This window comes from Carcharhinus amblyrhynchos, chromosome 13 (assembly GCF_965287045.1).
Source record: "Carcharhinus amblyrhynchos chromosome 13, sCarAmb.v2.hapA, whole genome shotgun sequence".
Taxonomy (NCBI): Eukaryota; Metazoa; Chordata; class Chondrichthyes; order Carcharhiniformes; family Carcharhinidae; genus Carcharhinus; species Carcharhinus amblyrhynchos.
This window is the reverse complement of record NC_137336.1, coordinates 40,585,923-40,602,152: the sequence shown is the minus strand read 5'-3', so window position 1 is coordinate 40,602,152 and position 16,230 is coordinate 40,585,923. Positions and strand designations below refer to the sequence as shown.

At 39.7% G+C, this 16,230-nt stretch overlaps 1 protein-coding gene across 1 annotated transcript in view; it reads left to right on the top strand.

The window, feature by feature from the left end:
• unc5a (unc-5 netrin receptor A) overlaps window positions 1–16,230 on the top strand; it is a 229,492-nt gene that overhangs the window by 45,760 nt on the left and 167,502 nt on the right. Inside the window, exon 3 of the mRNA XM_080201104.1 lies at window positions 12,096–12,199. Within this exon, the coding sequence (XP_080057230.1) occupies window positions 12,096–12,199 (104 nt within the window). The remainder of the gene's footprint in view (window positions 1–12,095; window positions 12,200–16,230) is intronic.

Sequence of the window (16,230 nt, the reverse complement as noted above, 5' to 3'; positions counted from 1 at the left end):
TTTATGTAATGTGCTACATATTATAACATTTCTCTTGCAAAAAATGGGACAGAGCTTCTGTAAAGTGTTGCCACTTAGTTCCTACTTTCTTAACTGGTGTTCAGTGTGGGCCTTTACAAAGTTACCCAGAAACTAGAACTGGTTTTAACACTTCTGACATTTTCTGGGTAATGATTGATGTAACAAAGTCAGAGCCATCTGAAAATGCAATTTAAATTGCAAACTTCTGATGGCTCCCAGTACAGGGCAATTGTCCATTGGAGGTTTGCACTTCCCAGCCACGCAATCCTTATGTCGAAACCTCTGGCCCGGCAGGGCAGGTTGGAGAGAAGCCTTCCCTTGTGCACGTTTGGGGTAATCTTCAGATGTGGCAAATTGGAGCTTGGAAATTACAGCCCAATGCACCGTTCCATTCATTGTAACCAACACTTTATGAGATCCACTAATGTGGGGAAAGTTTGGTGACCGCCATGTATCAGATCTCTGGTACATCCCTGCCCCTGTCGGTTGTGGTACATCAGCAATTAGGTGCTCCTCCAAAGGTGCTGTCCACTAATAATGTCCACCAATGTACGGGTATCAGCTCTGGTAGAGAGTGCGGGTGATAGCTTTGACACCTCTTCCATACAAAGGTTTGAGCATTCTTCCTCAGAGCAGTTGTCTTTTGTGTCTCCAGTTCCCTATTGGAGGATGGACAGGACTGATTTACCTGCAAGGGAAAGGAGATGGCATTAATGTATTGTGGTGGCATAAGGATAGGAAAGACATATCTCACGTGAGGTTAGCACAATGGCTGCATGTGTTAAGGCTTCTCATTTTTGTCTCTTGCCCCCATCTTGAGCTGAGTGCAGGTGTAATCCTGCTCCTCTCCAGTCAGCTCCAGCAATTTCTCCTTGAAGGGAGTGAGGACTTTTACTTTGGACATGACTTGGTTCTGCAGTGTTCGCTCCCTCCTATTGTGCTCAAGTTTGTCCTGCCATGAGACAGATGGGGATAATGCAAACAGGAAGTGTGCTGGGTCAGATGGCAATGATGCCTGGCATGTGTATTTGTTCAGTGGGAGATTGGATGTGATGAGCAGTGGTGCCGCACAAAGGAGGTTATCCAGCTTTTTCCAGCATTGAGTGCGTGTTCACCTCTGCAATGAGCTGGCATTCACCAGAGCTGCCACCGCCTCCCTTGCTGTCAGGCCTTCTGCTCCTTTGAGGGTAGGAGTTGTCACCCCTCACCTCCATTCCACTCAGCATCTTTGTTACGGTTCCTGACGAGAGACTTGATAGTGTCTTCCACTGGGCTATCCCCCCAACTGGATTTGGAGGGCTTGGGTGGTGCTCGATGGGAGGCTCTTAAGACCCTGGTTGATGAGTTGATGCTGGGACGAGCGAATCAGAGTCAAACTATTACAAGCAGAGCCTGAAACTCATGCAGAAGATATTTTTCACACTGCCTGAAGATGCAATACAATTTTTCACCAACGTCGCTGGTGAGCTACTCTCAGGATTTCTTGATGAACTCAGCCAAAATCACAGAAAATTCTACCCTGTGTTTCTAAGTTTCTCATACTGTTACATTAACATCGTTACATTTTGACTGGAAGTCAGGAGTATCAGAATCATTAAAAATGCTCAAAGGCAGAGAGAACTCATATTTATATTGCAGTGAATTTATGAAGTTGCGAAAATGACAAATTAAATTTTTCAAAGCACAGTAATTGCAAATTAATGCATGATTTTGAAGCTCAAATGCTATAAAACTGTGCTCCCAAATTAGTTTAGTAAATGCCACTTACTGCTCCCATCAGCAGCTGCCACAGTTTACACAGAGTATTCCAACATCAGCATTATAGGAAATAAATGTTTATAGTCGATTCTCAGTTTTAGCCGATAGTTTTCTTTGATCTTGACCATTAAAAAAAACACATTCCAGCAGTAGTGTTAACTTAAAGGAAAAGTAGCATCCACTTCTTGAAGTTGCTGATTCCCAGGCTTGCTGCTGTTTGCTTCTTTTAAAATGCAGAATGTTGCGCTCCAGCTAAATCAGTTTTAAGTCACTTTGCACATGTCCAGCTTCGAAACTAATATCGTTGTTCTTAACATGAATATTTCCCCCGGTCGGTGGAAGGACTGCGCAAATAGCTTGTACTGAACCAACTTAGTCTGCTGGCATCTTGTCATTTAGATTATCGGCTGAAGCAACACTGGCGCTATAGTAAATGCACCAGAGGCATGCCTGAAAGCCAGTGTGACTGGTGAAATGGACTGCCTCTGACAGGTGTGATACTGCTGCACTTACAGGGTAGGGTTGCTGGCAACAACACTGCCATTGAAAATGAGCTCTTAGTGTTAAATTAAGTGTTAGACAACCTGATGATGTCAATATTCTGCAGAATGTTGTGTGAAATTACCTCTTCCACATTTGAAAATGAGACAGTACAAATGAAAATGACTTGGGAGCCCAAAATGTCCAGCCATCAAGAGAGGGATGTGATCAGTGTTAATTGCAAAACTCTTCTCACTGTTGGAGGCTTTTATGCAGAATGTTGAAGGTTTAGGAGATCAGGTGGCAGACGCACTATTGTGCGAGCAACTGGACATGTGTAGACTCACACAATTCCTGGAACTGATCCAGAGTCACATTCTTAGGCCCAGGTTCAGCTGTGGCATCTGTTGCAGTGGGATGTGTGGCCAAAGTGGCCATGACTCCTGACTTTTATCCCTTCAGCTCCTTCCAGACTCATAGAGGAGAATTCTGCCACATTTATCACCATCCAGTGATAAATCAGTACTGATACATTATACTGTATCATTGATCACCACCTTTCCCATTGCATAGCAACAGTCACATGGCAGGTGTGCTGAATTATATTGTGTTGTTGGATTTTCCAAACCACCCACTGATGGCAGCTAACTGTTCTCCATATACAAGTCCAATGACCACATAAACGGGAAGATATATCAACTCAAATTACAACTGGTTAATGCCAGCAAAACCGTATTAGGTAATAGAATACACCTGGGGTACTGTCTATAGTTTTGGTCTCCTTACTTGAGAAAGGATATACTGACACTGGATGGAGTGCAGAGGAGATTCACCAGGTTGATTCCAGAGTTGAGGGGGTTGGCTTATGAGGAGAGACTGAGTAGACTGTGACTATACTCACTGGAATTTAAAAGATTGAGGTGGGATCTTATAGAAACATTTGGAATTATAAAGGGAATAGAGTAAATAGAAGCAGGGATGTTGTTTCTACTGGCGGGTGAAACCAGAACTAGGGGGCATAGCCTCAAAGTAAGGAGGAGCAAATTTAGTCAATGAGTTGAAGAGGAACTTCTTCACCCAAAAGGCTGTGAATCTGTGGAATTCCCTGCCCAGTGAAGCAGTTGAGGCTACCTCATTGAACATTTTTAAGGCAATAGATAAATTTTGAACAGTAAAGGAGCTAAGGGTTATGGTGAGCGGGCGGGTAAGTGGAGCTGAACCCACAAAAAGATCAGCCATGATCTTATTGAATGGCAGAGTAGGCTCAAGGGGCCAAATGGCCTACGCCTGCTCCTAGTTATTATGCTCTTATGCCCTTATATCTGCCTTTGACAGAGGGCTGCTATTTTATGACAGTCATTTACTTCTAGCTTATATAACGTTGAAGGCAGGCTGCAATGATTGCTACTTGGTGACCACGGATATTGACCTGAACTCTCGCTACTTCACATTTTTTGTGACAGTCACAGATACAGTTCAGGGTCAGATTCAAAGCCATTGTAGATTCCAGGACCAGTAAGGACCATTAACATAAGCATCTTTAAATCTTGACTTCACATTCTTCCACATATCAAGGCTCCTTGCAATACTGCCTTCCCCCACTGTGTTCAAGTTAATATTGCCCGCTACATGCTCTATTACTTTGTAATGCAAAGGGGTCTAATCATGAACGGAAAAAAAGATCAAAGTCAAAGCTAGAGCAATACTGGGGCCCAGATTTCACCAAGTGGTGGGAATGGAGAGATGAGAAGAGATAGTGAGGACTTTTATTGGAACGACTCCCACAAACAATGTGACTGCCCGCTAGCATCATTAAAGTCCCAATTAAGGGCCATTGTAAGGGGCTGCTGGCATTTTTGCCAATGACCTCCGACACCCTGGGGTGGCCAGCAGATTAACAGAGGTAGCTTCACTGTGGCAGTGAAGGTGGACATTGGCGTCAGAACCTGCTTTTCGCTCTAACCACCAAATAGCTTTTTTTTTTAAACTTACTTCACCAATCACCCGAGGTCTCCCACCTACCTCAGCAATGACCACTTCTCCCAATGAGGTTTCTAACGCTACAGAGCTGTTCACCTTCTGATTGGATAGTCGCATCAGGAGACTGTCCACCATCTTTAATTGGACACTCAACAGTTTCTGCTACCAAATACCCCCTTATATTCTGCACCCTCTCCTTTCCTTCTCCCCTATGTACTCCACTCACAAGAAACAATACTTTTCACTGTTTCCAATACATGCGACAATAATAAATCAAATCAAATTAGTGAGTTTACTCATAACCTTGTTATTTTTGTTCAATTGCTAATCCAAACTTCACAGCTCTTTGTATGGATCTTAATTTTGCTGCAGGTCATAAATGTATAATGTGTGTGCGCCAATCTAAGGGGCATCAGCATAACAGTGCTAACAGCAGTGAATGTTCATGCTGCTGCCCCAATCTACAGCAGGATGGCCATTGAAATCCTTTTGACTAAGATCAAGCATAGAATCAACCCAGGGGTCAGGTGTAATGCCTGTTCTTGGCAGCTTGGATCCAGAATTTCCCTCTTGTGGGGACCATGAACTGGATTCAGTTTGAAGTTGAATTCATTTGTGGAGCAAGCTAGAAGACAGATTAAGGGCTTGTCCTGTGCATTCTGCTCATTAGCTTTATACCTCTGAGAAAGGAATTTTTTTTTATTAGAAATATGGAAGGCTATTGCTTAGTAGGATGCCATTTGGTCTGTTTTTTTTTTAAGAATTTGATGTTAACTGCATGATCCAGCAGATCATTTTATACGTTTTTTTTTCTGGATTAATGCAGCCTTACTTTAATAACTTTATGTTTATCAATCAGCTTTTTCCCATCATTTGTAGCAAACTCCCCTGGATATTCAAGACAAAATTTCACCCTGCTTGCATTTCGAACAAACAGTGTAGCCCTCCTTTGCTTTGTTTAATGCAGAATCCTTTAGGATTACCTTGTAGAACTGTGACTACATGACTCACTTTAGTGCATATATTCATTATCTGACACAAGTCTCCTGGTCAACAGAGTTTCAGCCCTTTAAATAACTGCAGTGGGGTTGGAAACTCTGTGTTATCAACTGTGCAAGCATTATCACAAGCAGACCACTATGGGTACATGGAGTTTTGCCACAAACTGCAATGCACTGTTGATGCCAAATGGAATGACTAAGTGAATAAAATTGCTGGAACCTCCTGCATCTTATAGTTCCCACCTGAATTGTACTCCAACAGGAGGCAAAACATGAAAAATTGCTGAAAGAAGTATTGATTTAATGAAGCAGTACATCAAATTCAATTCTGTTCATTTGATCAGATCAAACCACAAGATAACAAATGACTTTGAAATAGCCCTGATCAATTCAAAATGATGGATATCAGATGCATATGTCCAAAGAAAACCACGATGCACTCTTGCATTTGGATTAGAATTGAATGGCTTGGATCTTCAATCATTCATACATTTTATCTTTTCTATGTTCAAGTAAACTACAATCAACCAACTGAACAATTCTTGCACTATAGACATTGAACAAAATGCACTTGCCATTTATTATGCCTGCAACAACCCACAGATATTTAGGGGGCTTCTACATGGCAGCTTCATCAGAGAATCTTTTTCAGCCCGACACTCTCTAAAGGAAATCTAGGATTTGTGTAAACAGTTAAAGCAACAAGCTTCCTGCTAATTACTGCCTCACTCCCCTGGCCTTCCTCTTCAGCTTATGAAACAGTACATCTCCATTTTAAACACCGCTAGGAGGAAATACTGATGCTGGCAAGGTGCAGAATATACTCTAGGTCAGGGATTTCAATGTCCATCATCAAGAGTGGCTCAGCAACAACAATATTGACTGAGTTGATCAAATCCTAAACAACAAAATTGCTTGACTTTTAAGTCTGTGGCAGGTGGTGAGGGAACCAACAAAAGGGAAAAACCTACTTGAACTCCACTTTACAAACCTGTCTGACACAGATACATCTGCACATGATAGTGTCAATAGGAATGACCACCACATAGTCCTTGTGGAGACAAAGTCTTGTCTTCATATTAAGGATATCTGACAATGTGTTAATGGTGCTACCACCATGCTAAATGGGCAAGGTTGCATACAGATCTAGCAACTCAAAACCGGGCATCCATGAGGCACTGTGGGCCATAGAACTGTATTCAACCACAATCTGTAACCTCGTGGCCTAGCACGCCCCTCACTCTATCAGCACCATCAAGTCATGGGATCAAGCTTGGTTCAATGAAGCGTGCAGGAGGGCATGCGATTTGCAGCACTAGGAATAGTTAAAAATGAGGTGTCAACCTGTAGCACAGGACTACTTGCATTCCCATCAGCAAAAACAGCATACAATAGACAGAGCTAAGCAATCTCACAGCCAATGGATTAGATCTAAGCTCTGCAATTCTGCCATATTCGGTTGTGAATGGTAGTGAACATTTAAATTAACAGGAGGAGAAGGCTTACAAACATTTCCATCCTCAATCACAGGGGAGGGTGAGGGGGCAGTGAAAAAGGCAAGGCTGAAACATTTGCGACCATGGTCAGCCAGAAGCGCTGAGTGGATGATCCTTCTTGGTCTCCTCCAGAAGTTCCCAGTATTGCAGATTCTGGTCTTTAGCCAATTCGATTCACTCCATATGATATTTTAAAAAATGCTGAAAGCACTGGATATTGTTAAGACTATAGGCTCTGACAATACTCTAGTTAATACTAAGGCTTGGGTTCCAGAACTGTGACCCTAGACAAACTATTCCATTATAACTTCAATATTGGCATTCAGCTGGCAATGTGGAAAATTGACCAGGTGTGTGCCATCCAGAAAAAGCTAGACAAATCCAATCTGGCCAGTTACTGCCCCATCAGCCTACTCTCAGTAAAGTGGAAGGGGTCATTGATAATGCTACCAATTGATGCTTGCTCAGCAAAAACCTGTTCATTGAACACTTACTTTGGGTTTTGCTGGGACCACTCAGGTTCTGACCTCATTATAGCCTTATTCTAAATATGGACAATACAGCTGAACTCAAGACATGAATGAAAGATGAAAATGATTTCCTTCGATATCAAGGCAGCCTTTGTCTTGAGTATGGCATCAAGAAGCCTGAGAAAAACTGAAGTCAGTGGAAATTTGGAAAAAGTTCCACTGCATGGAGTCATACCCAGCACAAAGGAAGATGATTGTGGTTGTTGGAAGTCAATAATCTCAGTCCCAGGTGTAGGAGTTCTTAAAGTTAGTCTGCTAGGTCCAACCATCTTCAGTGGCTTCATCAATGACCTCTGTCAATCATAAGGTAAGAAGTTGAGATATTAACAGAAGATTGCAAAGTGTTCAGCATCATTCATCATCCTTCATCATTGTAGCAGTCTGTATCCAAATGAAGCAAGACCTGGACAATATGCAGGCTTGAGCTGACAAGTGGTAATTAACTTTCATGCCATACAAGTGGCAAGCAATAATCATCTCTAACACAAAAAATCTAACCTTCTCCTCTTGACATTCAGTGGCATTACTGTCACTGAATCCTGCACAATCAACATCCTGGTGGTTACTGTTGGCCAGAAACTGAAGTGAAATAGTCAGATAAATACTGTGTCTGCACGAGCAGGGAATCCTGTGGGGAAACCTTACTTCTTGACCCCCCAAAGCCTGTCCACCTTCTACAAGGCACAAGTCAGGATTGTGATGGAATACTCCCGTTAGCTGGATCAGTGCAACTCCAAAAGTTATTTTGTAGTCCTTGTTCTTTCTCTTACTCAAATTCCAGTCAAATGCTTTTAGCTGAACTGGATCATGACTTCTTTGAGTGAGCTTGGGCTTTAACCCCTTGTATGTGACAAAATGAAAGAAGCAAATACTAAGCTGAAATTTAGACAAAAATCTAATTTTTTTTGTTATCGGGCCAACCAAAACACACAAGTAAACCCATGTAAATTCCGTAAGTAGAAATTAATGTACATATAATTTCACTTGAACAACGGAGGCTGAGGGGCAACCTGATAGAAGTTTACAATATTCAGAGAGACATGGATAGTCAGCGTCTTTTTCCCAGGGTAGAAATGACAATTAATAGGGGACGTGGGTTCAAGGTAAAAGGGTGAAAGTTTAAAGGAGCTGTACGAGGCAAGTCTTTTTTACACAGAGGGTGGTAAGTGTCTGGAATATGCTGCCAGAGGAATGAAAGAAGAAAATACAGTAGCAATGTTTAAGAGACCTTGACAGATACAGGAATCAGCAGAGAATAGAGGGATATAGACCACATAGAGGCAAAAGGTCTTTCATTTAGAAAGATGTTGTTATGTTGGCACAGGCTAGTTGGGCTGAAAGGCCGGTTCCTATTCTGTATTCTTCTTTGTTCTTTCTTTGTTCATAATTTTAAATGGACATAATGTTAATCTTCTTGAATTTTTCTGTCATTCTTTAATTTTATGTAGTTCTCCATAAAGATAATGTTCCCATTTCCACTTTGGCTGCAGTTTGCAGTTCAGGTGCACATTCCATGTGAAAGTGTGTTAGTTTTACAGAGTGAAGTTATGGTTCAAGTTTCTGCTCAAAATCATTTTCATAACCACTAATGTAGAAGTTTCTGTGAACTTGGCAATTGGCAGCATAATAAAACACAATTTTCTTTTTTCATTCATTTCTACAATAGAAAATATTCCTTAATGCATTTCATGTGGTATCCTGGTCCAGTTTGAGTAATGCTGTTGAAAATGATTTACCACAGAAGAGTAAGCATTTTTAATAAGCATCTAGCCTAACCCCAGTAAGTAAGATGATTTTTATTCACTGAAATTGACTTTTCAAAATTGCACAGACCAACTTACTGTACAGTAGTCAGTTTCTTTGGTTATTTTTTGATATGTAAAACATTTAAAAGATAACCACTAGTGCCATTTGGGTCAACTAATAAATAATTTGAAAGGCTGCAAATGGATGTTCTTATTGGCAGCTCTGCAGGCTTATTAATTTAGTCAAGGACATAACTGTTTTTGTGCAAGGTACCTGCTTCCCATTCAATACTTATGGACAGTTGCAAACATTTGCAGAAACCCTATTGTCTGATTTGAATAGGCAACTATCCATAGAGCTTGCTGTGTAACACACTTGAATAGGGAATGAAAAGTTTGATAAGGAACCAAAACTCAGAACTCATGCAGCTCACCATTAAAGATTATAATGGAGGGAAAACTTGGAGTAATTATGGGCATCACTGCTCCCATTGATGTTGAAAGAATTAAGGTCCTATTGTAGGAGGTGCACAAAAGAGGCACAAAATTTGGGGCTGATGGCTCTTCATGCAGTAAAAGTACATTTGCAAAATGCATGCAGCAAAGTCACAAACTGAGTGAATGTAATTATATAGATCCTTGTAAGAAAAGGTAAGGTATTCCCAAATGACCATAAGGTTATTAGACAACTGATAATAGTCCCAGACAACCAAAAATGATCATTCCAATATCACACAATAGTGGCTTTGTTTTTTTCCAGAGGTTAAATGCAAAAATCTCAATACTTAACTATATCTGAGCTGTTTCTCATTTTCCTGAGGGGGAGAGCTAATTGGTTGTGAGTTTGCCTGAGGACCACCACAACCCAGACAAGGGTCAAGAAGATGGGTCTTTATGAATAACCTCAGCTGGTATGGGAATTGAAATGAAGCTGTTGGCATCATTCTGCAGCACAAACCTGCCGCCCAGCTAATTGAGCTAACTGACTGCCTGATCCCTTATTTCTGGCCAGCGGTATCAGAGGGAAGTGGAACAGCTCAGATACTGTTAAGTAATGAGAATTTAGCATTGAACTTCTGGAAAAAACATAGACAGTACTGTGTGATATTAGAATGATTATTTAGGGGGACCATAAATTCCATTGAACCATCGTGCCAGAACGTGAAAGCTAATGCAGTCTCAACGAATGCCAGACATATGGTCATTTATCTTCCTCTGCTTGTCTGTAATCTACATTATCAATAACTCCTGTGACACTACTGTCCTTGTTTACTTTGACTGTGATGAGATACTGTAGTTTTTCAGCTGACAGCTGATCTTTCTTCTTTTCAAGTCTTGTCTGGAAGTCTTGGTGATGGGAGATTACATCATTTCTAGCCTGACAAGTTTATCTTTTGGACAAGATAGTTTGTCCAATGCAACTTTGAGAGTGGACATGTTGTACTCATATCAAATTAATTTTGGCACATGGCAAACTAAAACCCTTGTCATGGAAGTATTTTTACTTCTTGGTTTTTTGAAAGGACTGTGGGCAACATTATCAACCCATTTATCATCCCACTGAAGTGGAGCTTCAAAATATCACTAAGAAGGAACAAAATAAATGATTTCATGTTACATCTGAGCAGAAAGGCAAAGCTACCTAGTTACAGATTATGGTTTTCTTTATAGCGAAGATAAACCTTTACCTGCAAATTTAGTAATAATTATCTTTGTAGTAGTATCTCAACTTAATGCCTGACATCTACCATCATCGTCTCCATAAATTAAATTAGTACTTTTACATTTATCATCATTGTCTCCATACAATTAAATTAGTACTTTACTTGTAATTACGTACCAGAGAAATACAACCTCCTGAATTATCTTTAATTGTCTTCCAAGATGATCTTTCACTGTTAAATTGTCCTCTTGTGCGTCCTTCTAAACAATTCAAGTGCATCAGTTTTCATCATGGCTCCTAATTCTGCAGATATCTGATAATCCTATTGGATTCTGTTGGAAGACACCATTTGTTGATGGGTGGCACATTCCGCTTCAGCAGAAGCGTGCAACAGGTAGTAGCAGACAGCCACCTTTAATGCCCCCTTTCTGGTTTTTCTCACCACTGAAATTAATGGAAGGAATATTATTTGCGGTGTATGACAGGCAGGCAACCATTTCGCTACCAATTATTTTACACCCTAATTTTCATTCTAACCTATAGTTTTCTCTATTAATTGTTACCTGTGTGTTTTTACTGCTTTTACTGGATATGTAAAGAATTCCAGATCTTTGAGTCCGTGATAGTGAAGAAGGAGTGATATATGCTGCCATGTGTCATGGAGTGGAACTTGGGCATGATGGTACTCTCATAACATTGCTGCCTTTGTCATTCTGACTGATAGACATTTTGGGGCCCCGAACTGCTGCCAAAATAAGCTTTGTACGTTGCTGCCCTGCATCCTGTTGATAGTCCAGTTTATAAGAGATACTTCTGCCTGAATTGTTATTTTATGTGCAATATTTCAAATTGTGTTTGAAAGTAGTTATGTTTCCCAGTCTTGCCTAAGGCCTTAATGTAACATTTGACTTAGTCTCAAGGTTTTCCTGCTATACATTTCTTTCCTCAGCATGGATCCCTGTTGGTGAGTGGAGTTCCTGCCAGGAACTCGCTCTGCATAAATAATCAGCCCAATGGGTCAGGATCAATGCAGAATTGAAACATCGATCGTATGTCCTGCCCCATAAAAATCTTGCAACTGTGCATAAGTTCAGGACAGTCTCTTGTTAGTGCAACTTTGTAATTGAGATGGAAGAATGAATATCAGTTTCACCAGCTACGAAGATTAAATGGACCTCTCAGAGATTTGACTGGACATTCCTGACCATTATCCTGATCTGATCTATTAAACATTAGTAAGTATTTAAATCCAGTTTGTAAAAGTGCTCAGATTTTTACCATTGCTAGGCTGAATACCTTAATCAAGGTGATTATTTTTATTGAAGACAAAATCCAAGTGTTAGTGCTTTTTTAAAACAAAAAGAACATGTTCCATAACTGTGCAGATTTACTTAATTATTGTTCTTGTTTTTGATTTGGAGATCTGAGGAAGAATTTTGAACAAGAACCATTAGGGAAGGAGGTTCCATTGGACCAAGAGGTTTTACTTCATTGTCGACCTCCAGAGGGTATACCGTCAGCAAAAGTAAGTAATAGCATTGTTCGGCGATCCTACCAGAAGCAGCCAGATAAATAAATAGCAGCAAACTCGGGCATTAGAACCTACTGAGTCTTTTAATACTCCCCTTAAATGATAATTTTGAAAATGGATTCGAGAGATAAACATGGATAGTTCACAGTAACTGTAAGAAATAGTAATAAGTTTGAAACCATCTAACACAAAAAATTAAATGCTGCATTCACATTCATGCAACTGAAAAGTTTAAAGTTTATTTATTAGTCACTAGTAGGCTGAATTAACATTGCAATGAAGTTACTGTGAAAATATGTAATCAGAGCAGAGATTTACTGAATGCAGCTTTGTGTCAGTGTACGGAAGAAAATGGTTTTGCAACATCAACATTATGTCAAAAATAGTCTTTGCACGGACAAGTTAATTTATTTTTATGCCTATTTAAGATTTCAACTTAAATTCTATGAAATAGAATTTTCATAGAGTTGTCCTGATAATAGCTTTGGCAGAATCTCTGCGGAAATGGCAGGAAGCCCATTGACACCATTTCTCCCGGGATTTTGCCACAATAGCAAGAGATCAGGAGGACCCAGCTGGTAAATTCAGGTGTATGTTTTCAATCACTTTCAAGTACTTGGGTCCTTTTAGCATGAGTCTGTCTATTTCTTTGCAGTGACTACTCTACAGTCCATAATCTTGTATTATTGCCACGTAGCCATATAAATGGTTTTCCTCTTCCTCTTTTGTAAACTAGATTAAAAAGTGAGCTGTTGAAATTTCTTTCTCCCTTATCTTCAAGGGGATCATCTTGCCGTTAATTATTAAGGAGTACATTTCCTCTTTTGCCACTGTTGTTCCACATATCAAAGCAAACATCCAACCATGTTACCCCTACTTAGCCACATTAACACCCAGATGGTTAAAATAAAAATCTATTTCATTTTCTATAACAATGAGTTGTGACATTTATAATTGCCTATCATTGCATTGATTCATAATTAAACACTAACTTTAAACCTGCCTGCCATCAGGCAGGGTAGCTAGAAGGATCCTGCTTGTGTTCCCATAACATTCCCACCCATCACAACTTTGTCTCCTGAATTTCTGAGACTATGGAAGGCTGTCACATATAAAAAAAAATGACGTCAGGATAAAATGACGTAACTTTGACATCTGTTAAGCCTGAAATGTGGAATTGACACACAGCCTCCGAGAAACTTGATACTCCTTGCTAGCTCTTTTCTGTTCCAAATCCGTTTTGTTTGTTGCTTTGTATGGCTCCTTTTCTTATTATAGCTCTGTAAATACACTGGATTTAAACTTTTCTTCCTATTAGTTTAATTTTCTTAGCTTGGCACTGCCTTGCAGCTGATTGTTGACCTTGGTTGCTTTAGTGTATAAGTTGAGTCTTTGACTTTGGGGATATGTACTGATTTTGTAGAACAGCAGTGAAAGTTTTTGAACCCAACTCAGTGATTATTTTTAGGTTTATTCAGCTCAACTGAACAGTTCAGGCCAGCTTGTTATGCTCAGTTCATTACTCATTCCTTTGAAATTTTTCCTTCTTAAATTTAAATCATGAATTGTGACTCACCCTTTCCTTCCACAAAGCTAATATCAAATTCAATCATCTTACATTTACTATTTGCAATCAATTCTGGTTTGTTATTCATCACTATATCTTGAATAACCTGTTGTTTTATTGGTTCCCTCCCCCTCACCCCCCCCCCCCCCCCCCCCCGTTTAATGATGCTATCAACTTGTAATGGTGCATTAACACATGCAGTGATCAATGTGCTTGTCGGGTTATTTTCCAACTGCATTTTGAAAACAAAAAATCTGCAGTGTTTTAAAGGATTCACTATACCATTATGTGCAATTCAATACAGAAACTAAAGGAAGACTTCCTGTTGATTCATATTGTAATGGTACTGTGCCTTTAAGAAATGTATTTTAACATGTTTCTTGTAAGGGGTATGTTTAGAATTCAGCTCCGTTTAAATGGAGTTGATTTGTCTGCATCATGTTGATTGCATGCTTCAAATGCAGGCTAATAATTGATCTTACCTAAAAGGGATATTTGTTTTAATCTGAGTGGATGCATTTTTAGTTATTTTTGGTTTCTCCCCCAGAGTTTCAGAGTAAGATTTTGATTAGGTTGATTGACAAGAGACGCAGCCATGTGCTAATGGGAGAAACTAGGGTCATAGGGAAAAGCAGGCAGTTTCTGGATGGTTCTTAAAGAAGCAAGATGTGTCTTTGTCTCTCTCTCTCTCTCTCTCTCTGGAGGCTGCTGTTTGAGTATCAGAAGACAAATATCGCCCTGTCTCTCTCTCTCCATGAGCATTCAAAGGCTCTGGGACTGTTAACAAGTAAAAGTGGTGGAGGCCACTAGATGTGGTGGTGCCTTGCTCTATGATGGAGTAAAGATATTTTTCTTTCAAGGTTTCTCTCTTCAACTTCATCAAACTTTTTACCAGTATGTGCAATCTCTGTACTTTGATAACTGATTTTGAAGAAGAGTTTAAGGCTAGAAGAGGAATTTTGCTTGAATTGGAACTAATGGACATAGGATACTAGTTAAGAATTGTTTCTTGTCATTTTTAAGTTTTTCAATTGGTAAAAGTTAAGCTAATTAATTTGTTATAGTTAAACTGTATTGTTTAAATAAAGTTTGTTTTTTTAAAAGTTTCCTGGTGTATCAATAAAATCTCACCTGGTGTGAAACCCCTTTTCATCAAACTAATATCAAAATAAAGAAATAGTTGCAATCTAGTCTAACTTCATAATACATCATGTGCTTTCTGATCTGGTGACTAGCAAGAACACAATGAGCAATATTAGTCATCAAAGACACTTTCAAATTCCTGCCACGCTTAAGCACAATATTCATTGTAATGCTCAGTTACTAGGCCACCCCTAGCAGAGTGATAAGTACCAGCCCAAAAGAAAAGAAAATTGTCATGAAAAGGGACAGAGTCCAGACTTTATAGTCAACTGCAATCTGTTACGAATGACATTCAACTGAGGAATTTGAATTGTTACTTCCATGGAGTTCACAAAAGCCATGACTTTGACTGGGGTTTCGAATGTTTTTGTCCCATTTTTGAATGTCATGGTCAATATGGCAAGACACAGTGGGGCATATTGTGCTCGAATGGACTTCAGTTGCCTTATAACTTGATCAAACCCCTGGTGACTTTGCTGTATTGCCACTAAAAAACCTTGAAAGAAAAATATCTTTATCATAGAGTAAGGCACCACTACATCTAGCAGCCTCTGTCACCTTTTGGTGATCTTTGAAGTTATGAAAATGGATAATTACAGGCCAGGGTCAGCAGTTATCCTTGGGCCTCAGAGCAAGTAAACAGTGTGTCCTTTCTAATCTAAAATTTGTTTCTATGTTGAGAAAGTGTGGTAGACAGCTCTCAAAATATTTACGTGGGAGTTCAACCTCCTCTCCTTCTGGCAAACTAATAATTCAAACATTTTTCCTCCGCCCTCAGTTCTTTAGATTGTCTAGACGTTCCAACATATTGAGCAGCTACTTTTCCATGGATTGCAAAAGCGCCTCTACTGAGAAAGTTGAATTTCCTACAGTAAGAATTCTCTCCTCAGCTTCATCAACCTTTTAGCATATCATGAACACTGATATTTTGCACTAATAGACCAAGTTTCTTATCAATCCCCTTGATAATATTTGCAGTCATCAGTTGTAGTGCCTTTGAAAGTGCTGGGTTGAGGGATTGCTCATTCACCCAATCGCCATGTTGAGCAATTGAGTCCACCCTAGTTGCCTCCAACTATTCTTTCTTGTTGTTGGTTTTCTTTATTTTTCTCAGCACTTTGTCAGCAAAATTTGACCAAAAGTCTTCCAGGGATATAATATGGAGTTTTCACCTGAATTTACTAAATATGAGCATTATAAATACTAGCTGAATATTGCCAGAGCTCACATAGGAACACAGCTATTCTGGTCCTTGCATCTCGTGACCCCATCAATTATCTTTTTACCTTCAATTTGTATAGCACGTCTAGGGTTT